This window comes from Meles meles, chromosome 19 (genome assembly GCF_922984935.1).
Source record: "Meles meles chromosome 19, mMelMel3.1 paternal haplotype, whole genome shotgun sequence".
NCBI classification, from domain to species: Eukaryota; Metazoa; Chordata; class Mammalia; order Carnivora; family Mustelidae; genus Meles; species Meles meles.
Genome location: NC_060084.1, coordinates 40,613,064 through 40,633,410, shown reverse-complemented (window position 1 = coordinate 40,633,410; position 20,347 = coordinate 40,613,064). Strand labels below are relative to the sequence as shown.

General features: G+C 45.8%; 1 protein-coding gene across 2 annotated transcripts in view; it reads right to left on the bottom strand.

The window, feature by feature from the left end:
* Window positions 1-12,091, bottom strand: part of GPATCH1 (G-patch domain containing 1) — a 47,110-nt gene extending 35,019 nt beyond the window's left edge. The window contains exons 1-5 of one of the 2 annotated variants that reach the window (XM_045989276.1): window positions 11,779-12,091; window positions 6,064-6,198; window positions 4,068-4,153; window positions 1,790-1,950; window positions 1,027-1,124 (exon numbers count right to left, since the gene is read on the bottom strand). In XM_045989276.1, the coding sequence (XP_045845232.1) occupies window positions 1,027-1,124; window positions 1,790-1,950; window positions 4,068-4,153; window positions 6,064-6,198; window positions 11,779-11,851 (553 nt within the window). In that variant the 5' untranslated portion in view covers window positions 11,852-12,091. Of the gene's footprint in view, window positions 1-1,026; window positions 1,125-1,789; window positions 1,951-4,067; window positions 4,154-6,063; window positions 6,199-7,902; window positions 8,433-11,778 lie in introns of those variants that run through there. The other variant, XM_045989277.1, reaches the window with a different exon arrangement.
* Between the last annotated feature and the right edge of the window lie 8,256 nt (window positions 12,092-20,347).

Genomic DNA, 20,347 nt, shown 5'->3' with positions numbered 1-20,347 from the left:
TTCTCTCCCTCCTTAACAATTTTTTTTCTATAGCTTACTTTATTCTAAGAATAAAGTATAGAATACATATAACATACAAAATATGTGTTAATTGACTATGTTATCAGTAAGGCTCCTGGTCAACAGTAGGCTATTAGCAGTTAAGTTTTCGGGGAGTGAAAAGAAATGTGGAAATATAACACTGTGTGTTAATTATACTTGAAAAGAAACAAATGAACAAACAAACAAATAAACATTATATGTGCATTTCCGACCGCCCACAGGGTTAGTGCCTCTACTCCATTGTTCAACAGTCAACAGTACAGGCATAAAACTTGACCCAGCAATTTTATTTCTAGAAACATGGAGCCATTAAAAAGTATGCTACAGGGGGGGCGCCTGGGTGGCTCAGTGGGTTAAGCCGCTGCCTTCAGCTCAGGTCATGATCTCGGGGTCCTGGGATCGAGTCCCACATCGGGCTCTCTGCTCAGCGGAGAGCCTGCTTCCCTTCCTCTCTCTCTGCCTGCCTCTCTTGTGATTTCTCTCTGTCAAATAAATAAATCTTTAAAAAAAAAAAAAAAGTATGCTACAGGGGCGTCTAGGTGGCTCAGTGGGTTAAAGCCTCTGCCTTCGGCTCAGGTCATGATCCCAGGGTCCTGGGATCAAGTCCCGCATCGGGCTCTCTGCTCAGTAGGGAGCCTGCTTCCCCCTCTCTCTCTCTGCCTGCTTCTCTGCCTACTTGTGATCTCTGTCTGTCAAATAAATAAATAAAATCTTTTTTTAAAAAAAGTATACTACGGCGCACCTGATGGCTTAGTCAGTTAAGTGGCTGACTCTGGCCCAGGCCATGACTTCAGGGTTCGCAGATCTAGACCTGCATCAGATGCCGGGCTCAGCAGGGAGTCTGCTTCTCCCTCTGCCTCTGCCACTCCTCACCCCCCTACCCCCCCACATCCGCTCATGTTCCTTCTCTCACTCTCACTCTCTCAAAAAAACAACAACAACAAGAAACTATGCTACAGAATGAATGGAAATCAATACACATACCAGGTTTCTGTCGGCGTGGTTTTCTCTTTACTCGAGGTCCGACTCCTTGTCCTTCCTTCCAACCCATTTTTCTCAGCAATTCAAAACCAATAGATAATCTAGGATATCAAGGTACTGAATGTGAACTTCCTTTTATGATACTAGAGGACAGTAGGAAATAAGCAGTCTTTAGGTCCCTGTCTAGCTCACACCCTTGTCGTGTCTGAGCCCTTAAACACAGCCCAGCCCCCCTCCACATGAGCCCCACAAGGCCCTGCCGTGCCAGCCACAGCTGACCAGATTTGGGTGCACGCCCAACCTGGGGAAGTTGATCGGAAGCCCCCTCTGCTGGGCCTTTGGAATGGACACCTGGGGACTCTATATGGTCCTTGTCAAGTCTGTGGCCTGGGAAACCATGCGTCTGAGGCAGACACATCAGGCCACACACCCAAGAGCAGAATAAGGAGATACATAGAAAGAGCGGGTAGGATGAGGCAGACAGGAGAGAGCCCTTAAGGCTTCTGAGAGAGAGGGAGGGAAGGCACCCCGGTTCCTAACAGCCTACCAGCCTACCAGCCTCCGTAAACCCCAACAGCAGAGCTACTCACTGGAGCTCTAGAACACACCATATGCAATAAAAATGTAAAGATCCTCTTGGCAAAACCCCCTTGTGCACTCAAGCTAGGCTTCTCCCACTTGTAACCAAACTACTCATAATTTATCATTATACATATGAGAAGCAGTGATGCCAAGATCAGAAAAGTCAGAATTAAATTCTTCTCACTTTGCTGGTGTTATGAGGTCATCAAGCAGAGTAGCTCCAGGAATGGGGGCAGTAGCAGCTGCTAACTGCCTGGCCTTTTCTCGTATTCTATCTTTGGTTTTGGAAGCAAAATCATCCGTGGTAACAATCGCTTTAGGTGCTATCCCAAATTCACTAAGATCCTTAAAAAAAAAAAAAAAATTTCAGACAGAATTACTTACATCATTTGGTAAGTGATTAACTGTAATACATCAGATGCCTTTATTTCTTAAAAGAAAAAAATATTAAAACTACACAACTGATGGGTCTGGCTGGCTCAGTCAGAAAAGCATAGGACTCTCGATCTCAGGGTTGTGAGTTCGAGCCCCAAGTTGGGTATAGAGATTACATAAATGAGTAAATAAAAACTTCAACAAACAAACAAACACACAAACAGAAACTACACAGTTGAATTGGCGATCAGTGGAGCAGCTGACTTTACATCTGACTTTGGCACCCTCGCCTAAGCTAAGGACAGTGGCAGAGGACAGGGCATGACAAAGGCCACTCAGTGAGCCCACAAGAGGCACAGCCAAGCTAGGAAGACAGGAAGTAATTAAAATACACTAATTACTTTTACAGTAAGTAAGTGTGTTCCTCTTGGACAATATTTCAAAGGTCAGAGTGCAGGGGGCAAATAGAGTCACAGCCAGCAAGCATTCCTCAGCGCACCTACACGCTACTTTGAAGTGTTATTGCATTTCCTGTTGGCTGCCTTTCCAGCAGTCTGTGCCTCTCCCTCGTTCCTCACAGAGCTCTGAAGTGTGCAGGTGCCTGCCTACCTCTCTGCCACCATGCACTCCCCGAGTGGCGTGCCGGTGCGTGTGCTGGGACCAGAGGAAGGCTAGCAAATGGGGGGGGTTCGTGTCTTTTCTAAGCCAGTCTTTGGAGTCCATTTTCTTTGCCAAGGACTGCCTTAAGAATGAGCAGGTAAAACAACCTGCCCAGGGCACCTAGGGGGGCTCAGTCGGTGTCTGACTCTTGGTTTGGGCTCAGGTCATGATCTCAGGGTTGGGAGATGGAGCCCCACGTTGGGCTCCCACTCACTGGGGAGTCTGCTCGAGATTTTCTCTCCTCCTCTCTCCCCTCCTTGACCCTGTGCGCTCTCTCGTCTTCTCTAAAAATAAATAAATAAATCTTAAAACAAAACAGAACCACAATCTGCCCAAGCAGATATGAGGGAAAATCCACAGCAGGACTCCTGTGAATGGTTTCCTTGCTCTCAAGGAAAGATAACCAAGGAAAAAAGTCCTCCTTCCAGTGGATATTGGCATCCTGAATGTGCCATCTGGAACTCCTGCTGCCATGGTGGCACCACGGGGAGAGCTAGTATGAGGACAAGCTGACTTGCAGAATATGGCTGAGAAGAGAGGACCTGGGACCTCGCTGACATCTAGACGTCTTGTTGCATGAGTCATGCTTCCTTATAGATTATGCTAGTCAAATAGGAAGGGGACCTCAGCTTGCCTCTTACCTGCAGCCTAAAGCATGTTAATAGTGTTTGATTTAATCTTTATCACAAATGAATCCACAACTAGGTTTTAAGGCAACAGAGGTTTAATTTTAAAACAAACTGGAGCCCATCCCGTAGGCCGGTAAGGCACCTCCCCCCCCACCAGTCCCAATTTACCCCTAAAACGGTGGCAGTCATCAATTGCTTTAATGATGGACCCAGATGCCTGCATATGGCTCCCTTTCGCTCTTTGCTGACCTAGTGGCTCCCGGTTCCTTCAACTGCAGCATGCCCGGCAGTTACTGCGGAAGATCCGTGGGCGCTGCACTAAGGGGGCTCCTGGGGCCTTGTCAAGGCAGTCTGCCTATAAACGACTTTCCGCTCTACTCTTTTTTTTTAAACAGATTTATTTATTTGACAGACAGAGATCATAAGTAGGCAGAGAGGCAGGCAGAGAGAGAGAGGGGAAGCAGGCTCCCTGCTGAGCAGAGATTCCAGACGTGGTGCTCAATCCCAGGACCCCGAGATCATGACCTGAGCCGAAGGCAGAGACTCAACCCACTGAGCCACCCAGGCGCCCCTCCTCTCCACTCTTAACTTTAGAAACTGGCCCCAGCGTAAGATGTTATCCCAGTGAACATGAATCCATTGATGTACAGAGCACACTAGTCCAAATACGTAACAAATAAAGCCTCGCAAACAAAGAAGGCATTGTCCACTGAACGTTCTGGGGAGGGCAAAGGTGCTACAATAGCTGAGTGTACACATCCCACTGGCTAAGTGGCCAGGAAAGTTCTGCATACCCACCTCTTCATCCATAAAATCTTCCGGACCAAGAACAGCTTTGTCTGCCCTGTTCTGTCGTGAAGACACGAAAGAAGAGGGTGTCCATCCTTGGAAGAAAAGCATTTAGAATATTACAATTTTGGTTTATAACTAAATTATTCAATAACACTGAAGTTATGGGCTGGAGACCCCCTGATACCTATAAACTCTTAGCTCCTTCCCATCTCCCGGCTCCTACGGACATAATTACATAACAATCAAATTATTACAGTGAACATGGCAATCTTTTCACAAGTAGATGTGAGTAAAAAGGTGCAAGGTCACCTTAAAAGGCAGGACTACTCTGAGACCAGCACGATAGCAACACATACCAACTTATTTAGCATATCGCCGGAATACTATGTCAGGGTACCTGAGTCAGCAGTGAAAGGGTGGCTAGAACCAGAGTCAGAGAAGCAACACAGGGAACACGCAGGGGCCCCTGGCCCGAGGACTCAACCTGGCTAATCTAAGGGCAGCTGCGCCTACCCAAGGCCCCCAGTTCCATCCCAGTCCCGAGTCCTGTAATACCACTCCTGCTCCCTGTCCACAGTCACCAAGCATGTGCCATGCTTACACCGTGAGAACGCTCTGGAGGTCAAAGGTGTCTGTATTCTAAGTGTATTCTAAGATACACTTTTTTAGTTTTCTCTACGACTGATACACCTCCTCTCTCATTTTCTACGAGAGTCTTATGGACCTAAGGAGTATAGGGAGATCCCCTGTTGGTCAGTGGGCAGAGCAGGTTTCTGGGCAGGCATAGGAGACACCCCCAGCTACCCAGGAATGGGGATCAGCTTTCCCAGGCTACTGCCTTCCTCCACTTTGGAGTTCTGTAGTCTCTGTCCTCCTCAGGGTAGAGATACTGCAGAGTATTAACCTATCACAGTCTCCCCGACAATCACTTGAGCTGGTCTTACTGCAGCGGACAGCGTGGCTATAACTGCAGCAGTCAGCAGTGTATCTGTGTCCTTCTTCCTTCACGAACCCTACCACCATTTTTTACATTTTAATGTTAAAAATAAGTACACTAATTTAATAGTGCCTTAGTCACTTCCCTTGGCCTTTCCTAATAGTAAGGCTGAGTATTCCGTAGCTTTTCTAGCATTTCTGGAGTAGACTGGTCAAATACCTTGATCATTTGCTCACTGAACTGCTCTTTCTGGATCCTGAACTTGAAACCACCTTATCGACCCCAACTATTTTTCTCATGTGGCTTGTTCTTGCTTTCCTGCACTGCTTTTTTCGTCTTTATTGTACTGTGGTTCTATACAAGTTATTGTATATATCTATAAAAGAACTGCTCCATCTTGTTCTTAACAGCTGCTACAGGAATTACTCAGTTCATCCTACCCTCGTCTCGGACATAAAAAAGCCATTTTCTTTCAGTTCCTATGTGAGAACGTTTTTAAAAACACGCATTACTTTAAAGAAAGCAGAGCTTATTAACTACTGCGTAATGTGAAAATTGTAACGACTTTTTCTTCAGGTCAACAGAGGCACTGACAAGTGCTGCTGTGGTCCTCAGTGTTAGGAGGGAGCATCTCTGACCCTCAGTGGCCTCATCCACACAGCAGCTCTGACACCTGTCCTCCTCAGTCACTGAGTCATGTGAGATGAAGGTTACCTGAGTGAATGTATGTGAAAGCAACTCTGTGTGTTGCTGGCAAGATGGGATAGACAATGGAAGTCATGATCATCATTTAAACATCTGGTTAGAATGCATCTTCTTTTTTTCTTTAAGTGAAGGAAAACTTTCCCTCTCGGATTGTAATGAACGACACACCAGTGGACTCTTGCAAACATGCCAAAGGCTGAAAGAACACAAAAGTCTATGGTGTGTGTATATTAAAGTGCTTAAAGAAGGTTTTTGTTTGTTTGTTTTGTTTTTAAAGGGAGAGGGGAAGAGGGGGAGAAACTTATGCTATTTCAGTCATTTGCTTCAGCAATTTTAGAGCTCCACGCAGGAAAATCATACCTTCCTTTGAGCCAACAGTGTTGAAGTACCCAGCAGAGAAACCTCCGCTAAACGCTCCATGAAATCGTTTGTATCTTCCTTTTTCATCTCTGACAGTCTGATCCTGAAGAGGAATTGGTTTCTTTGGTCTTTCACCTGAAAAAAATATTTCGGGTGAGAGAGAAGGGAATGGCGGATTAGAAAAACTTTAGACAAAATGTCATTTCTTAAACATAATGAACTGTTCACTTCTTGTAATTTCAAATAAGACAATTTTTTAAAAAGAGTTATTTATTTATTTGAGAGAGAGTGGTGGGGAGGGACAGTAGGAGAGGGAGAGAGAATCTGAAGCTGACCCCACGCTGAGCACAGAGCCCAATGCAGGGCTGGATCCCACCACCCTGAGATCACAACCTGAGCTGAAAGTAAGAGTGCTCAAGCGACTGAGCCACCCGGGCGCCCCCAGAAGTATAACAATTTTAACTACATTTTTTATTCCTAGGCTTTACCTGCTTATATAGTTTAGAAAGAAACATGGTATCAAGCTTCTTTAGAGTTCTAAGGCAAATATAGATATTTCTTATCTGCATCAGATAAACATTTTAGCAAGAATGGCCTGATTCCCACAAAATTCCAACATGTAAACTGAATTACATGCTGGTTGGTGGGGAGCTTCCAACAGATGGAGGTAAACTCTACCGGCAGCGCTAGAGACAAGTCGCTGGGCTGACACCTGACACGCAGAGCTTTGGGACAGAAGGAACACTTCTGTATCTCTTCTGGAACTTCACAGCACCCCAAGTCCAGACTTTTTCCTTTGATATTGCCTGTTTTCCCCAAATCTTAAGAGTTTCCTTATTTCTGGCAATCTCCTGATTCCGTAGTTACTACTCTTTAGACTTAATCCTTTTCCTGCTCTCCTGAACAGGGATGGGTTGCTACCACACACAAGCAAAAAGGAACTCAGTAAAGTCTAAAAGTTCCTTAAGTTTAAACTTCCAGGCCCTATGACATACATTACGGCCTCATTTTACCAACTGCAATTTGGAATTCTGAATCTATTTAAAATAAAAAGTAACCATCAAGTTATTTTCAAACATTCAGCACAGAAAGCAAGTAATAGAGCAGTTAATGGCGGGGAGTTGAGAGTCACAGCGCTCTCACCCGACCTTCCCAGCACCAGGACTTCCATCATCTTGACTTCTCTTTGCCCCCTGACACGAACAGTAATAGCTATTTCATAGAGTTGTTATGCAAACGGAGTAGGGTAATCCCTATAAAATGAACGAAGAGAGATACACAATAAACACTTTTAAAATACTAGCTGCCATTATTATTATTATTACTATTACTATTATTATGATATACAGTAGGAAAGCCCAGGTGTACCTGTTATTTCAATAATTAAGCCAGTTACTCCTTCTGAAGATGGAACAAAAAGTAGAGGAACTTACAGCTTTAGAGTCCTAAATTCTTCCTAGTAACTTTTGAGGTCTTTAAGTCATTTCTGGAGTATAACCCATAGCAGGGCAGTCAAAAGCTCAGGTTCTGAAGACCAGGAGATCTGGGTTCAAATCCCCCTCTCTTATTACTGCTAGCTTGGTGAACTTGGGCAAGTTACTCGAGCTCTCTAAGCCTCACCCTCTACAACTGTATAAGTAGGGAAGGGGGCGGTGGGGGGATGAGGTAGCTGAGTGATGGGTACTGAGGAGGGCATGTGCTGTGATGAGCACTGGGAGTTACACGCAACTAATGAATCACTGAACACTTCAACAAAAACTAATGATGTACTCTACAGTGGTTAACTGAACATAATAAAAATAAATAAGAAATAAAAGTAGGGTAAGGAACAGAACCTACCTGGTAGGCTGGCACACATGCAGAGGTCTGAGCACAGTGTCTAGTCATAGCGAAGCTCGGTCAATATCAGCTACAATTTCATTTCACTCTAAAGAGCTGAATCACAACTTGGGCCCCCTAATCCAAGATTGTCACTGTTGCTTAGAAATGCGTTTCCCGCGATCCACTATCACGCGGGCCCCTGGCATGATTCCTGGCTAAGGCAAGGTTTCTCAACTTCAGTGCTATCGGCAGTCAGCACTGGCTGATTCTTTGTGGTAGGACGGTCCCGTGCACCGTGGGACGGTCAGCAGCATCCCTGACTTGGAACGCCAGACCCCAGCCAGGAAGCATGGCGCCCCCCGCCTGGCTTGACAACCAAAAATGTCTCCAGACTTTGCCAAATGTCCACCGAGAGGCAAAATCAGTCCTGACTGAGAACCACTGGTTAGGGCCTGCCAATGGGAGGTGCTATTCTTACTCCGTTCTCAAGGTGCTCTTCATCAGGAGCAGGGATAAGATCTGCAGACAACTAGGTGGAACCTGTGGCGGCGGATCCTGAGGGCCGACCAGCACAGCCGGCAGGAGCCACAGAGGGAGACGCCACCTCTAATCACATCAGGAAAGAACTCTGGGGAGGAGGTGACATTTTAGCCAGGCCCTCTTATAATTACTGCTACTAATAACAACTAATCCCTTCTTTTCACACATATTATCTCACTCCTCCTACCTGATAAGGACGCTCTGATTCAGTAACTGCCCCCAATGTCCACAGCTAATAAGCACAAAGTTGCAATCAGATCTCAATTCTGCTTCCAAGCCAGGGACATCACCCAGACTGTCTTTCACCATGTAAGCAGTCCTGTACTGGGCTCTGGGTGTGGAAAAGCAACCACAACTCTGTCCCTGTTTCCAGGGCCCTCAGAGCCCAGCGGAGGAGACCTGAATATACAGGAACTCTTCCAATGATATACAAGAACCACTTCATAGTCTCCCTCATGAACAGGATCTGCTAGCTACTGATAGAGACACAATTCCCAAACAGAAGCATTAACTCCATTAGTAAACAGGAAGTCTACAAAGATAACATCGGATGTTTTGAAAAAGTAGTCTAGTCTGACTGGAAGGCAGGCCAGGAGCAGAAGCTGGAACTAGAAGGGCAGATAATGCAGAAGGCCTTGAACTCAGTGCTTCAGGGTTTGTGGTATGTCCTGGCAGTGGGGAGAAGCCACAGATAGTCTTAAGTGGGAGAGTCATAACGTCAAAGAGGAAAATTGTCCTTAAGTTAATCTGAGTACAAGATGAACCAGAGATGATGAGAACTCCAGAGGCAACTAAAGGATCTAATGAAAGAGGTAAGTACTGGTGCCCCCTTCCCTCCAGGCCAGAGAGCCGCTGTCTCTTAACCAGTAAACCTTCCTCTCAGTAGCAGCAACTTTAATTAAGAAGTAGAGTCCCTCCTCTACCAATGTTTATCTAACCTGTCACTAAAACTTCAAAGCAGAAGGAAAAGTGATTATTGGTCTAGTATGTTATACCGTAAAATGCACTCAGAGTACATTTACACTTCAAAGTGCATAGGAAACAATGACTAATCTTCAAAAGCTACCAATGCTGAGAAGTTAAAGAATGATCTTAGGCTGGGGGCATAAAGGGTCTACAAATCCAATGCCCCTTCCTTCCATTTCAAAAGTGTGGTTAGGTCATTAGACTTCATTTCAGATTCTGTGCATCATCAAAGAGGAAGAATTAGAAGAATGTAGGTCAAATAGTTGATGGCTTACAATATGTCACTCACAAGGAAACAAGTGTGAACCAGAAATATAGAAATGTATTAACAGCTGCCCAACCTGGCTGTAATAACCTTCACCCATGCATGTTTACCCCCTCCCCTCTTTCTGAACAGTGAGATCTACCAGTTTTCAAGGAATCCCATCCTGCTGTCCCAGGGTTCTCTGCCAGTTTGTGTAGGCTACTTCCTGTCTATATCATATAAGGTAGCACTTAAAAAACTCCTACTTTTGTTTCAACTAGATTCAAAACTCTTCCAATACAGGATCTTTGTCAACAAATTCTTTGAGATCATGAAGTCATGTGTTTGCCAGTAAAGCTAATGTGATCTTAGCTTGTGCTAAAGAACTACAGTCTAGGGCACCTGTGTGGCTCAGTCAGGTAAGTACCTGGTTTCAGCTTGGGTCATGATCGCAGGGTCCTGGGATCAAGCCCCGCATTGGGCTCCCTGCTCAATGGGGAGCCTGCATCTCCCTCTCCATCTGTGTGCTGCTCCCCTTGCTTGTGCTCTCTCTTTCTCTGTGTCTGTCAAATAAAATCTTTAAAAAATAATAAAAGTAAAAAATAAAGAAGTACAGTCTAGAATGAAGGACATACCAATGGTAGCCCTGCTCCACCAACTCTGGTCCCACACTTAGAGAAAGGCTCTGACAAATTGGGGTTTCAAGGACTTTAAACTGAATATATTGGGGTGCCTGGGTGGCTCAGTCATTAAGCGTCTGCCTTCGGCTCAGGTCATGATCCCAGGGTCCTGGGATTGAGCCCCACATCAGGCTCCCTGCTCAGTGGGAAGCCTGATTCTCCCTCTACTTCCCCTGCTTCTGTTCCCTCTCTCGCTGTGTCTCTGTCAAAAAAAAATTAAAATCCTAAAAAAAATAATAAACTGAATATATTAAAGGGTGTTGAGTGCAGTACAAAGATGTCTTAGAGGAAATGCAAGAGCTATCTTCAAACACCTAAGAAGCTTTCTTTCAGAAGACTAGTGTCCCTCTGTCTTTTGTAAGCAGAGAGTAGAAGTAGGACCAGCATCCAGTAAAACTTTCTAATGATTGGAACTGCTTGTAGGAAACAAAAGGGTAATCAGTGGAAAGTACAGAAGTACAACTAACCTGGTAAAATGTGGTCAGGGTGGAAAATAAGATCCCACCAACGGAAGGCTTGCAAGTAACTCCTAGCCACCATGCTTCCTTGGTCCTTCCCACAGGACTAGAACTGCCATCAGTCCTTACTGGGCACTCAATACATTGCTGAACAAATCAAGTCATTAATGGATGAGCCCAGAAACATGGGAGAGAACCTTACCTCACCTTACCCTCACCTCTATATTTCAGCAGCAAATCTGGTCTGCTCTGCCTTCAACCTACACCTCTACCCAGACCATTACTCATCCACTCCACTGCTAACACCCCAGTCCAAGCCTTCATCATCTCAAGACCTCTTTTTCTTTCTGCTAATCTCCCTCAATCAGTTTTGTTCACCACTCCCCAGCCCGCCTATTCTCAAAATCAAGGGCTAAATAATCTTTAAAATATACATCTCTCCCTTGTGTAAAACCCCGCAATGACTCTTCAACACTTAGTATAAAATCCAAACATCCTTACATTCTAAGTGGATGCAGCCCCTGCCTCCCCCTCTGACATCATCTCTACCAGTCTCCCACTGGTGTCGTCGGCTCCACCCACACCAGTCCTGCCTGTCCCTCAATTTGTCAAACTGGCTCTGACTTCAGAAATTTTGCACCCGCTGCTCCCTCTGATTGAAATGTTCTCCTACCCAAATCTTCATATGGTAGGTTCCTTCCTCTGTTTCAAATCTGAGCTCAAACGTCCTCTCCTAGGGAAGACAATACCCGACCACCCACCCCGGTTCTCACACGAGCCTGTTTCATCATCTTTCTGTTTCCCACCCCTCAGGGTCTCTTATCCATCCCTCCAGAACATGAGCACCCCAAAGCACACCGCATGTCTCTATCGTCTCTGTTCCCGACACCAGTAGCGAGAGAGCCTTGCCGACGGGGCCACCCGAGGCCCGGCACAGGGTTGAGCGGTTTTGCCCGGAATCCTGAACCTGTTTCTCACAGACCCCAGCGACCAATCTGGCCCGCACCTTCTTCCAGCGGCTCCAGGCCTGTCCCATAGCTGACTAAGTCCTCATCGCTGTCACTGTCCAGCGCCGCCATGCTGCTCCCTTCCGGGCTCCGCCCTCTCGCTACGGATGCCTCGAAGGGCCTAAAGTCTTCAGCCCTTTCTCCGCGAACCTAAACGAAACTGTGAGCGCAGGTGCAGGAACGTGCCGGCGGGCTGCCTCTCGCCTCGCGCTTGGTAGTTCTCCACCCAGTTTTAACCAGAGCCGGACGCCGCAGGAGTTGTCTCGGGGGCCCCGGCAGCCACGCCATCCCATCCTAGCTCCGCAGAGAGCCGGTCAGGAGGAGGCGCTTGGGAGAAGCTGGAAGCCACCCAGAAGTCCCGCCGTGGGGCTGGTGCCCGGTGTTGTATGCCCGCCCCCACCCGTTGGCCCCCGACTCCCACCCCCCAACCTCCCAGCCCGCAACCTCCGGTCCCACCTTCACTCCCACCCCCACCCCGCCACCTGCTGGGAAAGTGCCTGTCCTTCCTGATACGCACACGCGCTTTGCATATATCACTCTTAGGTTTGTATAGGTGGAGTCCACTTCCAAACCTCCGGAAGGATTCCCAAACTCTGGAACTCCGATGTCCATGGTTAAGGGAACTCGGAAGAGAGAGTGTGTGTGAGAGAAGAAGGAGGGAAGGAAGGAAGGAAGGAAAAGGGGAGAAGAAAAAGGGGAAAAGTATTAAAAAGAAAAAGACGAGAAAAGGGAAACAAAAAGCCAACAGACCTGTAAAAGGCTGCTGTGAGGGGCAGTGGGGACCCTCAGGACGTCCCTATGGAACCTAAAGAAAGAGCCATCTCTCAAATGGGGTGCTGTCATCCCAACCCCCAAACTCCTTTTTACAGAGGGGAAAGATGAAACTCAACTAGTAAGGGGTGAGGTTGAGATGAAAACCAGATCTGGAAGCCCAGGTTTTCAAAATGAGGGTCAGAAGCTGGCATGAGTCAGAATCACCAGGGTGTTGTTAAAATTCCCTTTATCCATCCCCCAGGGCTTCCAAAGCAGAATCTCTGGGAGTGGGGCTGTTGCTTGAGCTCTCACTCTGAGCACCCTCTGATCTCAAAGCCTTTGCGTTCACTCTTCTCTTGGCTTGGAATGTCCTTCTCCCAGATGCCACATGACTCATTCCCTCACCTTCTTCAGTTGTCTGCTCAAAGGTTACTCTCAGTGAGGTCTTCTCTGACCCTATTTTAAAAACAACCCCTATTTTCTCTGTGCTCAGTGGGGAGTCTGCTTCTTCCTTTCCTTCAGCCCCTCCCCCACCCCTAGTGCAGGAGAACGTGAGCCTGCTCACGTTCTCATTCTCCCCCCCCTCAAATAAACAAAATCTTTTAGAAATAAATAAAAACAACTCCCATTTTGCTACACTATCCCACCTTACCCCACTTTACATTTTTCCACAGCACTTCTCACCTTTAATACTCTATAATTTGATATACTTATTATGTCTATTGTCTTTCTGTCTCCATCCAAACTATAAGCTCCACAAGAACATTGATTTGGATCGGTTTTTCTTATTTTCTTTGCTGTATCCTCAGAACTTAGAACGTGCTTGGCACTGAATAAATAATTTTGAAAAAGAAAAGGGATGAATAACTAGCCATGTACCATAAATCATGGTTATGGTACATGACTTTAAAAAACAAAAGATGTTTTAAAACGAGTTCCAAAAATAGCCACAGAATTGTTTGACCCCTCCCACTGAGAATAGAGTCTATGTCCCCTTTCCTTGAATTTAGGCTCCATAACTGCTTGACCGAAAGATTGCAGTGAAAGTCGTAACAGTACCTCTCCTATACCCAAGCTTTAAGAAATTTGCAGATTCAGTTTGGGATGCTGGCCCTGGGAACCCAGTCTCCCTGCTGTGAGGAAGTTCAGGCCACAAGGAGGGGCTTTGTGTAAGTCTGTGACCTAGCCTGGCCCCAGTTAACCATCAGCATCTATGGCCAGATGTTTGCTGAGGGAGATTCGAAATGACTCCCGGTTCCAGCAGGAACTGCATGCATGTCTACAGCTGCATGCAAGACCTTGTGGCTGAGTTCAGTCACCTCTGGGAACCCTGAGAGATAACAGTAAGCTAACTGTTCATATTTTAAGCAATTATAATTTGAAGTAATTTGCTAACTAGGTAACTAGTTATAGGTATAGGTATACTAGAATAGGTAACTAGAATCACCCATGTGTTGGAATGGTCTAAGTCATTAAAAAAAAATGCTGGTGAGGCATGATCTCCAACATTTGTTGTTAAATGAGCAAAACAAGGGCTGAGACAGAGTACACAGGGTGCTGCCAGTAATAGTGAAAGAAAACACAAATAGCCAAATTTATTGTGGCTACTATATCCACAGTGTGGGTACATCCACATACGTGCTACGTTATGCATAGCATATCTCCAGTAAACTCCCTGAAGAAACCAGCAACAATGGTGGCCACAGATCAAAGGAAACCAAGGGTATGGGGCACCTGTGGCTCAGTGGGTTAAGCCTCTGCCTTCGGGTGGGTCATGATCTCAGAGTCCTGGGATGGAGCCCCACTCCCTCCGAGCTCTCTGCTCAGCAGGGAGCCTGCTTCCTCTCTCTCTCTCTGCCTGCCTCTCTGCCTACTTGTGGTCTCTCTCTGTCAGATAAATAAATAAAATTAAAAATTTTAAAAAAGGAAACCAAGGGTAGAAGGGATGCAGGTATACAACATTGTGCCATTCGAGTTTTTGCTTTTAGCTACATCTCTGAGTTGTTGGGGTTTTTTTCCAAAACATTTTTATGTCAGTGGCTCAGTTTTGATTTTAATGTATGTATTAGTGTGTACCAATGTACTTTTTGTTTCTTATAGCCCTGAAGGGCCCCGGGGTCATTATGAGTCTAAATGTAGATATTGACATAAAGAAGACTGGCGACCAATCCATACACCCAGACAAATCATGAAGGTCCATGATTTTATTTCTCAATTACCCAAACCTATTGTCTTACAGTTTATAGCTTTTAATGAGGCAAGAAAAAAACCAATAAAGTCATTATTGAGAGTTTTACTCAATTGCATCCCTGACAATCATTAGCATTTGGTAAAATGGTAAGAACCACTCTCTGATTCCTTCCTGATCGCTAAGGTTCAGGGCAACAAGGGCCCTTCAAAGTCCCTGTAGCTTCCTGGCTCAGTGGGTTGAGCCGCTGCCTTCCGTTCAGGTCATGATCTCAGGGTCCTGAGATCGAGTCCCACGCCGGGCTCTTTGCTCAGCGGGAGCCTGCTTCCTTCTCTCTCTCTCTGCCTGCCTCTCTATTTGTGATCTTGCTCTGTCAAATAAATAAGTAAAATCTTTAAAAAAAAAAAAAAAGAGTGGCTCTCAGTTGTCTCCTGGGTATTTTTAGGATGACTGGATGCTCCGTCTGTGACCCTCGTCCCTTACAACCTCATATTCCTGATTCTCAGCAGGAGGAACCTGAAGGCAACATGTGTTTTATACAAGCTGTAGCAGCCCAAATGCCCCAGACCCTTCCTTTCTTACTTAGACATGCAAAAAGGGACAAATCTCAGGATCTTATCAGAAAACTGCAGATAGGAAGATGTGCTGAATCACCTAGGTATGGAGTAATTTCTTCCTCGTGGTCCCATACATCAGTGCTGGTGGTGGGATGGTCATTTGTGACAAAGAGGAAACCTGCTTTACATACTTTGGAATCAGTGTCATTCGTTTTCCTGCATTGAGTTTTCTTTTCTTTTCTTTTAAGATTTTATTTATTTACTTGACAGAGAAAGGGAGAGGACAAGCAGAGGAACTGTAGGCAGAGGGAGAAGGAGAAGCAGGCTCCGTCACTGAGCATGGAGCCCTACAAGGGGCTCCATCCCAGGACCCTGGGATCATGACCTGACCCAAAGGCAGACACTTAACGACTGAGTCACCCAAGTGCCCTGGCATTGGATTTTCTTAGTGAACTATCACATATAGGGCCGCCTGGGTGGCTCAGTCGGTTAAGTGTTGGATTCTTGGTTTCGGCTTAGGTTATGATCGCATGGGCTGTGGGATGGAGCCCCATGCTGGGCTCCATGCTCAGCAGGGAGTCTGCTTGAAGCTTCTCTCCCTCTGCCCCTCCCCCCATTCGTGCACACTCATGCATGTGCACGTGTGTGCGTGCTCTCTCTCAAATCACTAAAAAAAGAAGTATCATATATATACAGAAAAGTGTACAAATCATAAGCACACGGTTCTACTCATTTTCATAAAGTAAACATATTCATGTAACAATAGGCAGACCAAGAAATGCAAATTTTCCGGAGTCCCAGAAGCAGAAAGTCCCAGAATGGACTTTTTTTTTTTTTTTTTTTGCCTGCTTTATACATTATATAAAATGGAATCATACAGTATTTTCTGGCTTCTTTTGCTCAATGATATCTCTGTGGGCAAAATATGTTGTTCACAACATATTCATTGCATTCATTTTCATTGTGTAAAATTTTTCATTATGTGAGTATGCCACAATTACTCATTTTACCATTGGGTTGATGGGCATGTAAGTATTTTCTAGGTAAGGGCTATTTTGAAAAAGACAGGGTGCCTGGGTAGCACAGTCGGTTGAGCACCTGCTTTCGGCTCAGGTCGTGATCCCGGGGTCCTGGGATCGAGTCCCACATTGGGCTCCCTTTGCCTCTCTCTCTGTCTCTCACGAATAAATAAACAAAAGTTAAAAGAAAGCGGGCACCTGGGTGGCTCAGTGGGTTAAAGCCTCTGTCTTCGGCTCAGGTCATGATCCCGGCATCCTGGGATCAAGCCCCGTATCGGGCTCTCTGCTTGGCGGTGAGCCTGCTTCCCAATCTGCCTGCCTCTCTGCCTGCTTGTGATCTCTGTCTGTCAAAAAAATAAATAAAATCTTTAAAAAAAAAGTTAAAAGAGGGCGCCTGGGTGGCTCAGTGGCTTAAGCCGCTGCTTTCGGCTCAGGTCATGATCCCAGGGTCCTGGGATCGAGTCCCGCATCGGGCTCTCTGCTCAGCAGGGAGCCTGCTTCTACCCTGCTCCCTCTCTCTCTCTCTGCCTGCCTCTCTGCCTACTTGTGATCTCTGTCTGTCAAATAAATAAATAAAATCTTTAAAAAAAAAAAAAAAGTTAAAAGAAAGAAAAGTGCAGCTGTGAACATTCTTGGACATGTTTTATCGTGAACACAACCCAAGCAGGCATTTCTGTGAGTTATCTACCTAGAGTTGGAAATGCTGGATCACAAGTTAGGCATATATTTACTTTAGATATATTTAGAAAATGCCAGTTTTCCAAAGTGATCCTAAGGATTTATACTCCCACGATGTATGAGATTCTGGTTGCTCCACATTGTCACCAATACTTGGCATTTTTTGCCACCTGCCACTCATTTATTTTACTCCTTAATCACTTCTTCTCAGTATGCCAAAGTAGCCTTCCTTTTAAATCACAGGAACAGTGTAATGTAGCATTATGTATGATATAGCACCAGACAGTCTAGCTTATCAGGCTGGTGACCTCTGAGCCTCAGCTTCTTCCTCTGTGAAATGGGCATGCTAAGTACACATTTCTAGGGTTGTGGGAGAACCAACTGAGATAATGCACACAAAGGGCATAGCACAGTGCCTGACATAGAGTGAGGATGCAGTAAACAGCTGCCTGTAAGACCATAGTTTATAGGGATGCCTGGGTGGCTCAGATGGTTAAGCATCTGCCTTCAGCTCAGGTCATGATCCTGGGGTCCCAGAATCCAGTCCAGCATTGGGTTCCCTGTGGAGCCTGCTTCTCCCTCTGCCTCTCTCTCTGTCTCTCATGAATAAACAAATAAATAAAATCTTTTTAAAAAGGGGTGGGTGGCGCCTGGGTGGCTCAGTTGGTTAAAGGACTGCCTTCAGCTCAGGTCATGATCACAGAGTCCTGGGATCAAGACCCCAAATAGGGCTCCCTGCTCAGCGGGGAGTCTGCTTCTCCCTCTGACCCTCTCCCCTCTCACGTTCTCTCTCTCTCTCAGATAAATAAATAAAATCTTTAAAAATAAATAAAAATAAATATATAAAATAAAGACCATAGTTTATAGCTAGGGAAACTGAAGCCACAGGGTGTTAAAGGATCTGGCCAAGGTGACTCAGTGGCAGAGCTTGCCAAGCCTGAGGTGGCCTCTGTCATTGGCATACTTCCATGGCACCATACGGCTTCAGTTCCTAAGAATTTTTTTTAAAGACTTTATTTATTTATTTGACAGAGAGAGAGAGAAATCAGAAGTAGGCAGAGAGGCAGGCAGAGAGGTGGAGAGGGGGGAGAAGCAGACTCCCCACTGAGCAGAGAGCTGGATGCGGGGCTTGATCCCAGGACCCTGAGACCATGACCTGAGCCAAAGGCAGAGTCTTAACCCACTGAGCCACCCAGGTGTCCCAGTTCCTAAGAATTTTTAAATAAGATTTGCAAAATCTGGTCTATAATTTACAATGAATTTTAGTCATGTAAGGATTACCTTGTAATTTCTGCTTTTAATTTGGCAAATTTCATACGCTTCTCCCAAAAGAGACGTACATCAGAGAAGCCAATGTTCCTTTTGTCAAAGAGCAGGTATTAGGTGGTGGGATTTGCATTTCCCTTGGAGGAACTGGGTCCCTGGACAGTCAAGCACTAGCCTCAGTCAGAGGGTAAGATGAGGACTTGACAAAAACTGTTGTTTGCAGTTCAGATTTTAACCTTATGCTACCTCAGAAATTCTCACTCCAGCTTTTTTGTTACGAACACAGGGGCTCCTTGGTGGGTCTTATGACACATACCACCAGCGGGGGTGACAAATTGAAGGCTAGATGTTACTCTCCTGCTGGGTCAGCAACAACAGTTCTCATTTCCTGATCATAGAGGGATCAGGGATATGGGGTTTCAGGCCATGGGACACCCCCCCCCCACATGAGCCATGAGAATACTAGAGATATCTGATCACACATAGCCCCAAGGGGTGACTCTTAGGTGGCTAGTGTGGCCTGCTGGGACTCACAGAAAAGTGCTCCTTTTCCTCTGAGGATGCCCAGGAGACAGCGTGAGGGTGGGCTGGTGTGTTTTTAACATTTTGCCTCTTTCTCTTGTTCTTCCTTTTTAATCAAAAAAAGCAGCTCAGGAAGGCAATGGTGTCAGGCTATATTAAATAACAGATTTTGGGTTTTGCTGTATTCTTTTTTTTTTTTTTTAAATAGAGAGAGTACCTGCCGGAGAGGGGAGAGGGGAAGGGCAGAGGGAGAGAGAGAATCCCAAGGAGGCTCCTCCTCAGCGAGGAGTCCCACTTAGGGCTCATTCCCATGACCTAGCGATCATGACCTGAGTGGGGGGATCATGACCTGAGCGGAAACCAAGAGTTCAATGCTTAACTGATTGAGCCACCCACACATCTCTGTATTCATTTTTTAAAAAAGATCTTATTTATTTATTTGACAGAGAGAGCACGTGAGCAGGGGAAAGGGAAGGTGCAGAGGGAGAAGCAGACTCCCTGCTGAGCACCGAGGCCCACATGGGGCTCCATCCCAGGGCCCTGAGATCATGAACCTGAGCGGAAGTCAGACACTCCACAACTGAGCCACCCAGTCGCCCCCCTCCCCATTCACTTTTTCCCCCCCATTCACTTTTATGTGTTATCCCCCCATAGGGCAAGATACCCCTGGTTTCCCACTTATGGTTATGACATAGTTGTGTTTTCAAATAAAGTCTGTTTAAATAAAGTGAGTAAATTTTAAGGAGACTATTAAGTCAGTAATAGTGCGAGTGACACATATATGTGACATATTGTAAAGGCAATTGGGGCTTCAAGGTGGTAGGAGATGACAAAAATCTGCAGGTGATAGGGAGTGACTGAAGTCGTTGAACCAAAACCGATCTTGCCCACTAACAGGGAGTGTGCCCTTTTGCCCACTTCACTCTGCTGAGTCTAGGCTTCTCCTGGGTCAAATGAAGATTATTTAATACTTTTATTCCCAAAGGGTCATGAGAATGAAACATAATCTCTCTGAACTTTCAGTGACTAGAGCGGAGGTTCTGTTATTAACTTTATTATTGGTAGTAGTAATAGTACAGATGAAAGAGGGAGTGACCTGCTTCCCTAGGATCCTTGAAACAGAAGAGACTGTTTTTTGTTTCTAAGATTTTATTTATTTATTTGGCAGACAGAGATCACAAGTAGGCAGAGAGGCAGACAGAGAGGAGGAAGCAGGCTCCCTGCTCAGCAGAGAGCCCAATGCGGGGCTCAATCCCAGGACCCTGGGACCATGACCTCAGCGGAAGACAGAGGTTTTAACCCACTGAGCCACCCTGTTTTTAAACTCGCAGCAGCACGTGATGCGTTTCCAAGGCAATGGATTTATCACAGGATGACCGACATATGCTGACATTAGTTTAATATTCATTTCTGACCTTAAGAGAGACGGGGAGTTTTTGCATCAATCAGAGTTTCCTGAACACCTGTCCTAGCCCTGAGCTGGTTAAGACTCTTTAGGTTCTTAGAATTAAAACGGTCCTTTCTAGAAACGCCTTTTCTTGGCTGCGACTCAGAGTTCTGCAGGCAGTGGTGAGGAGGGTTTTTT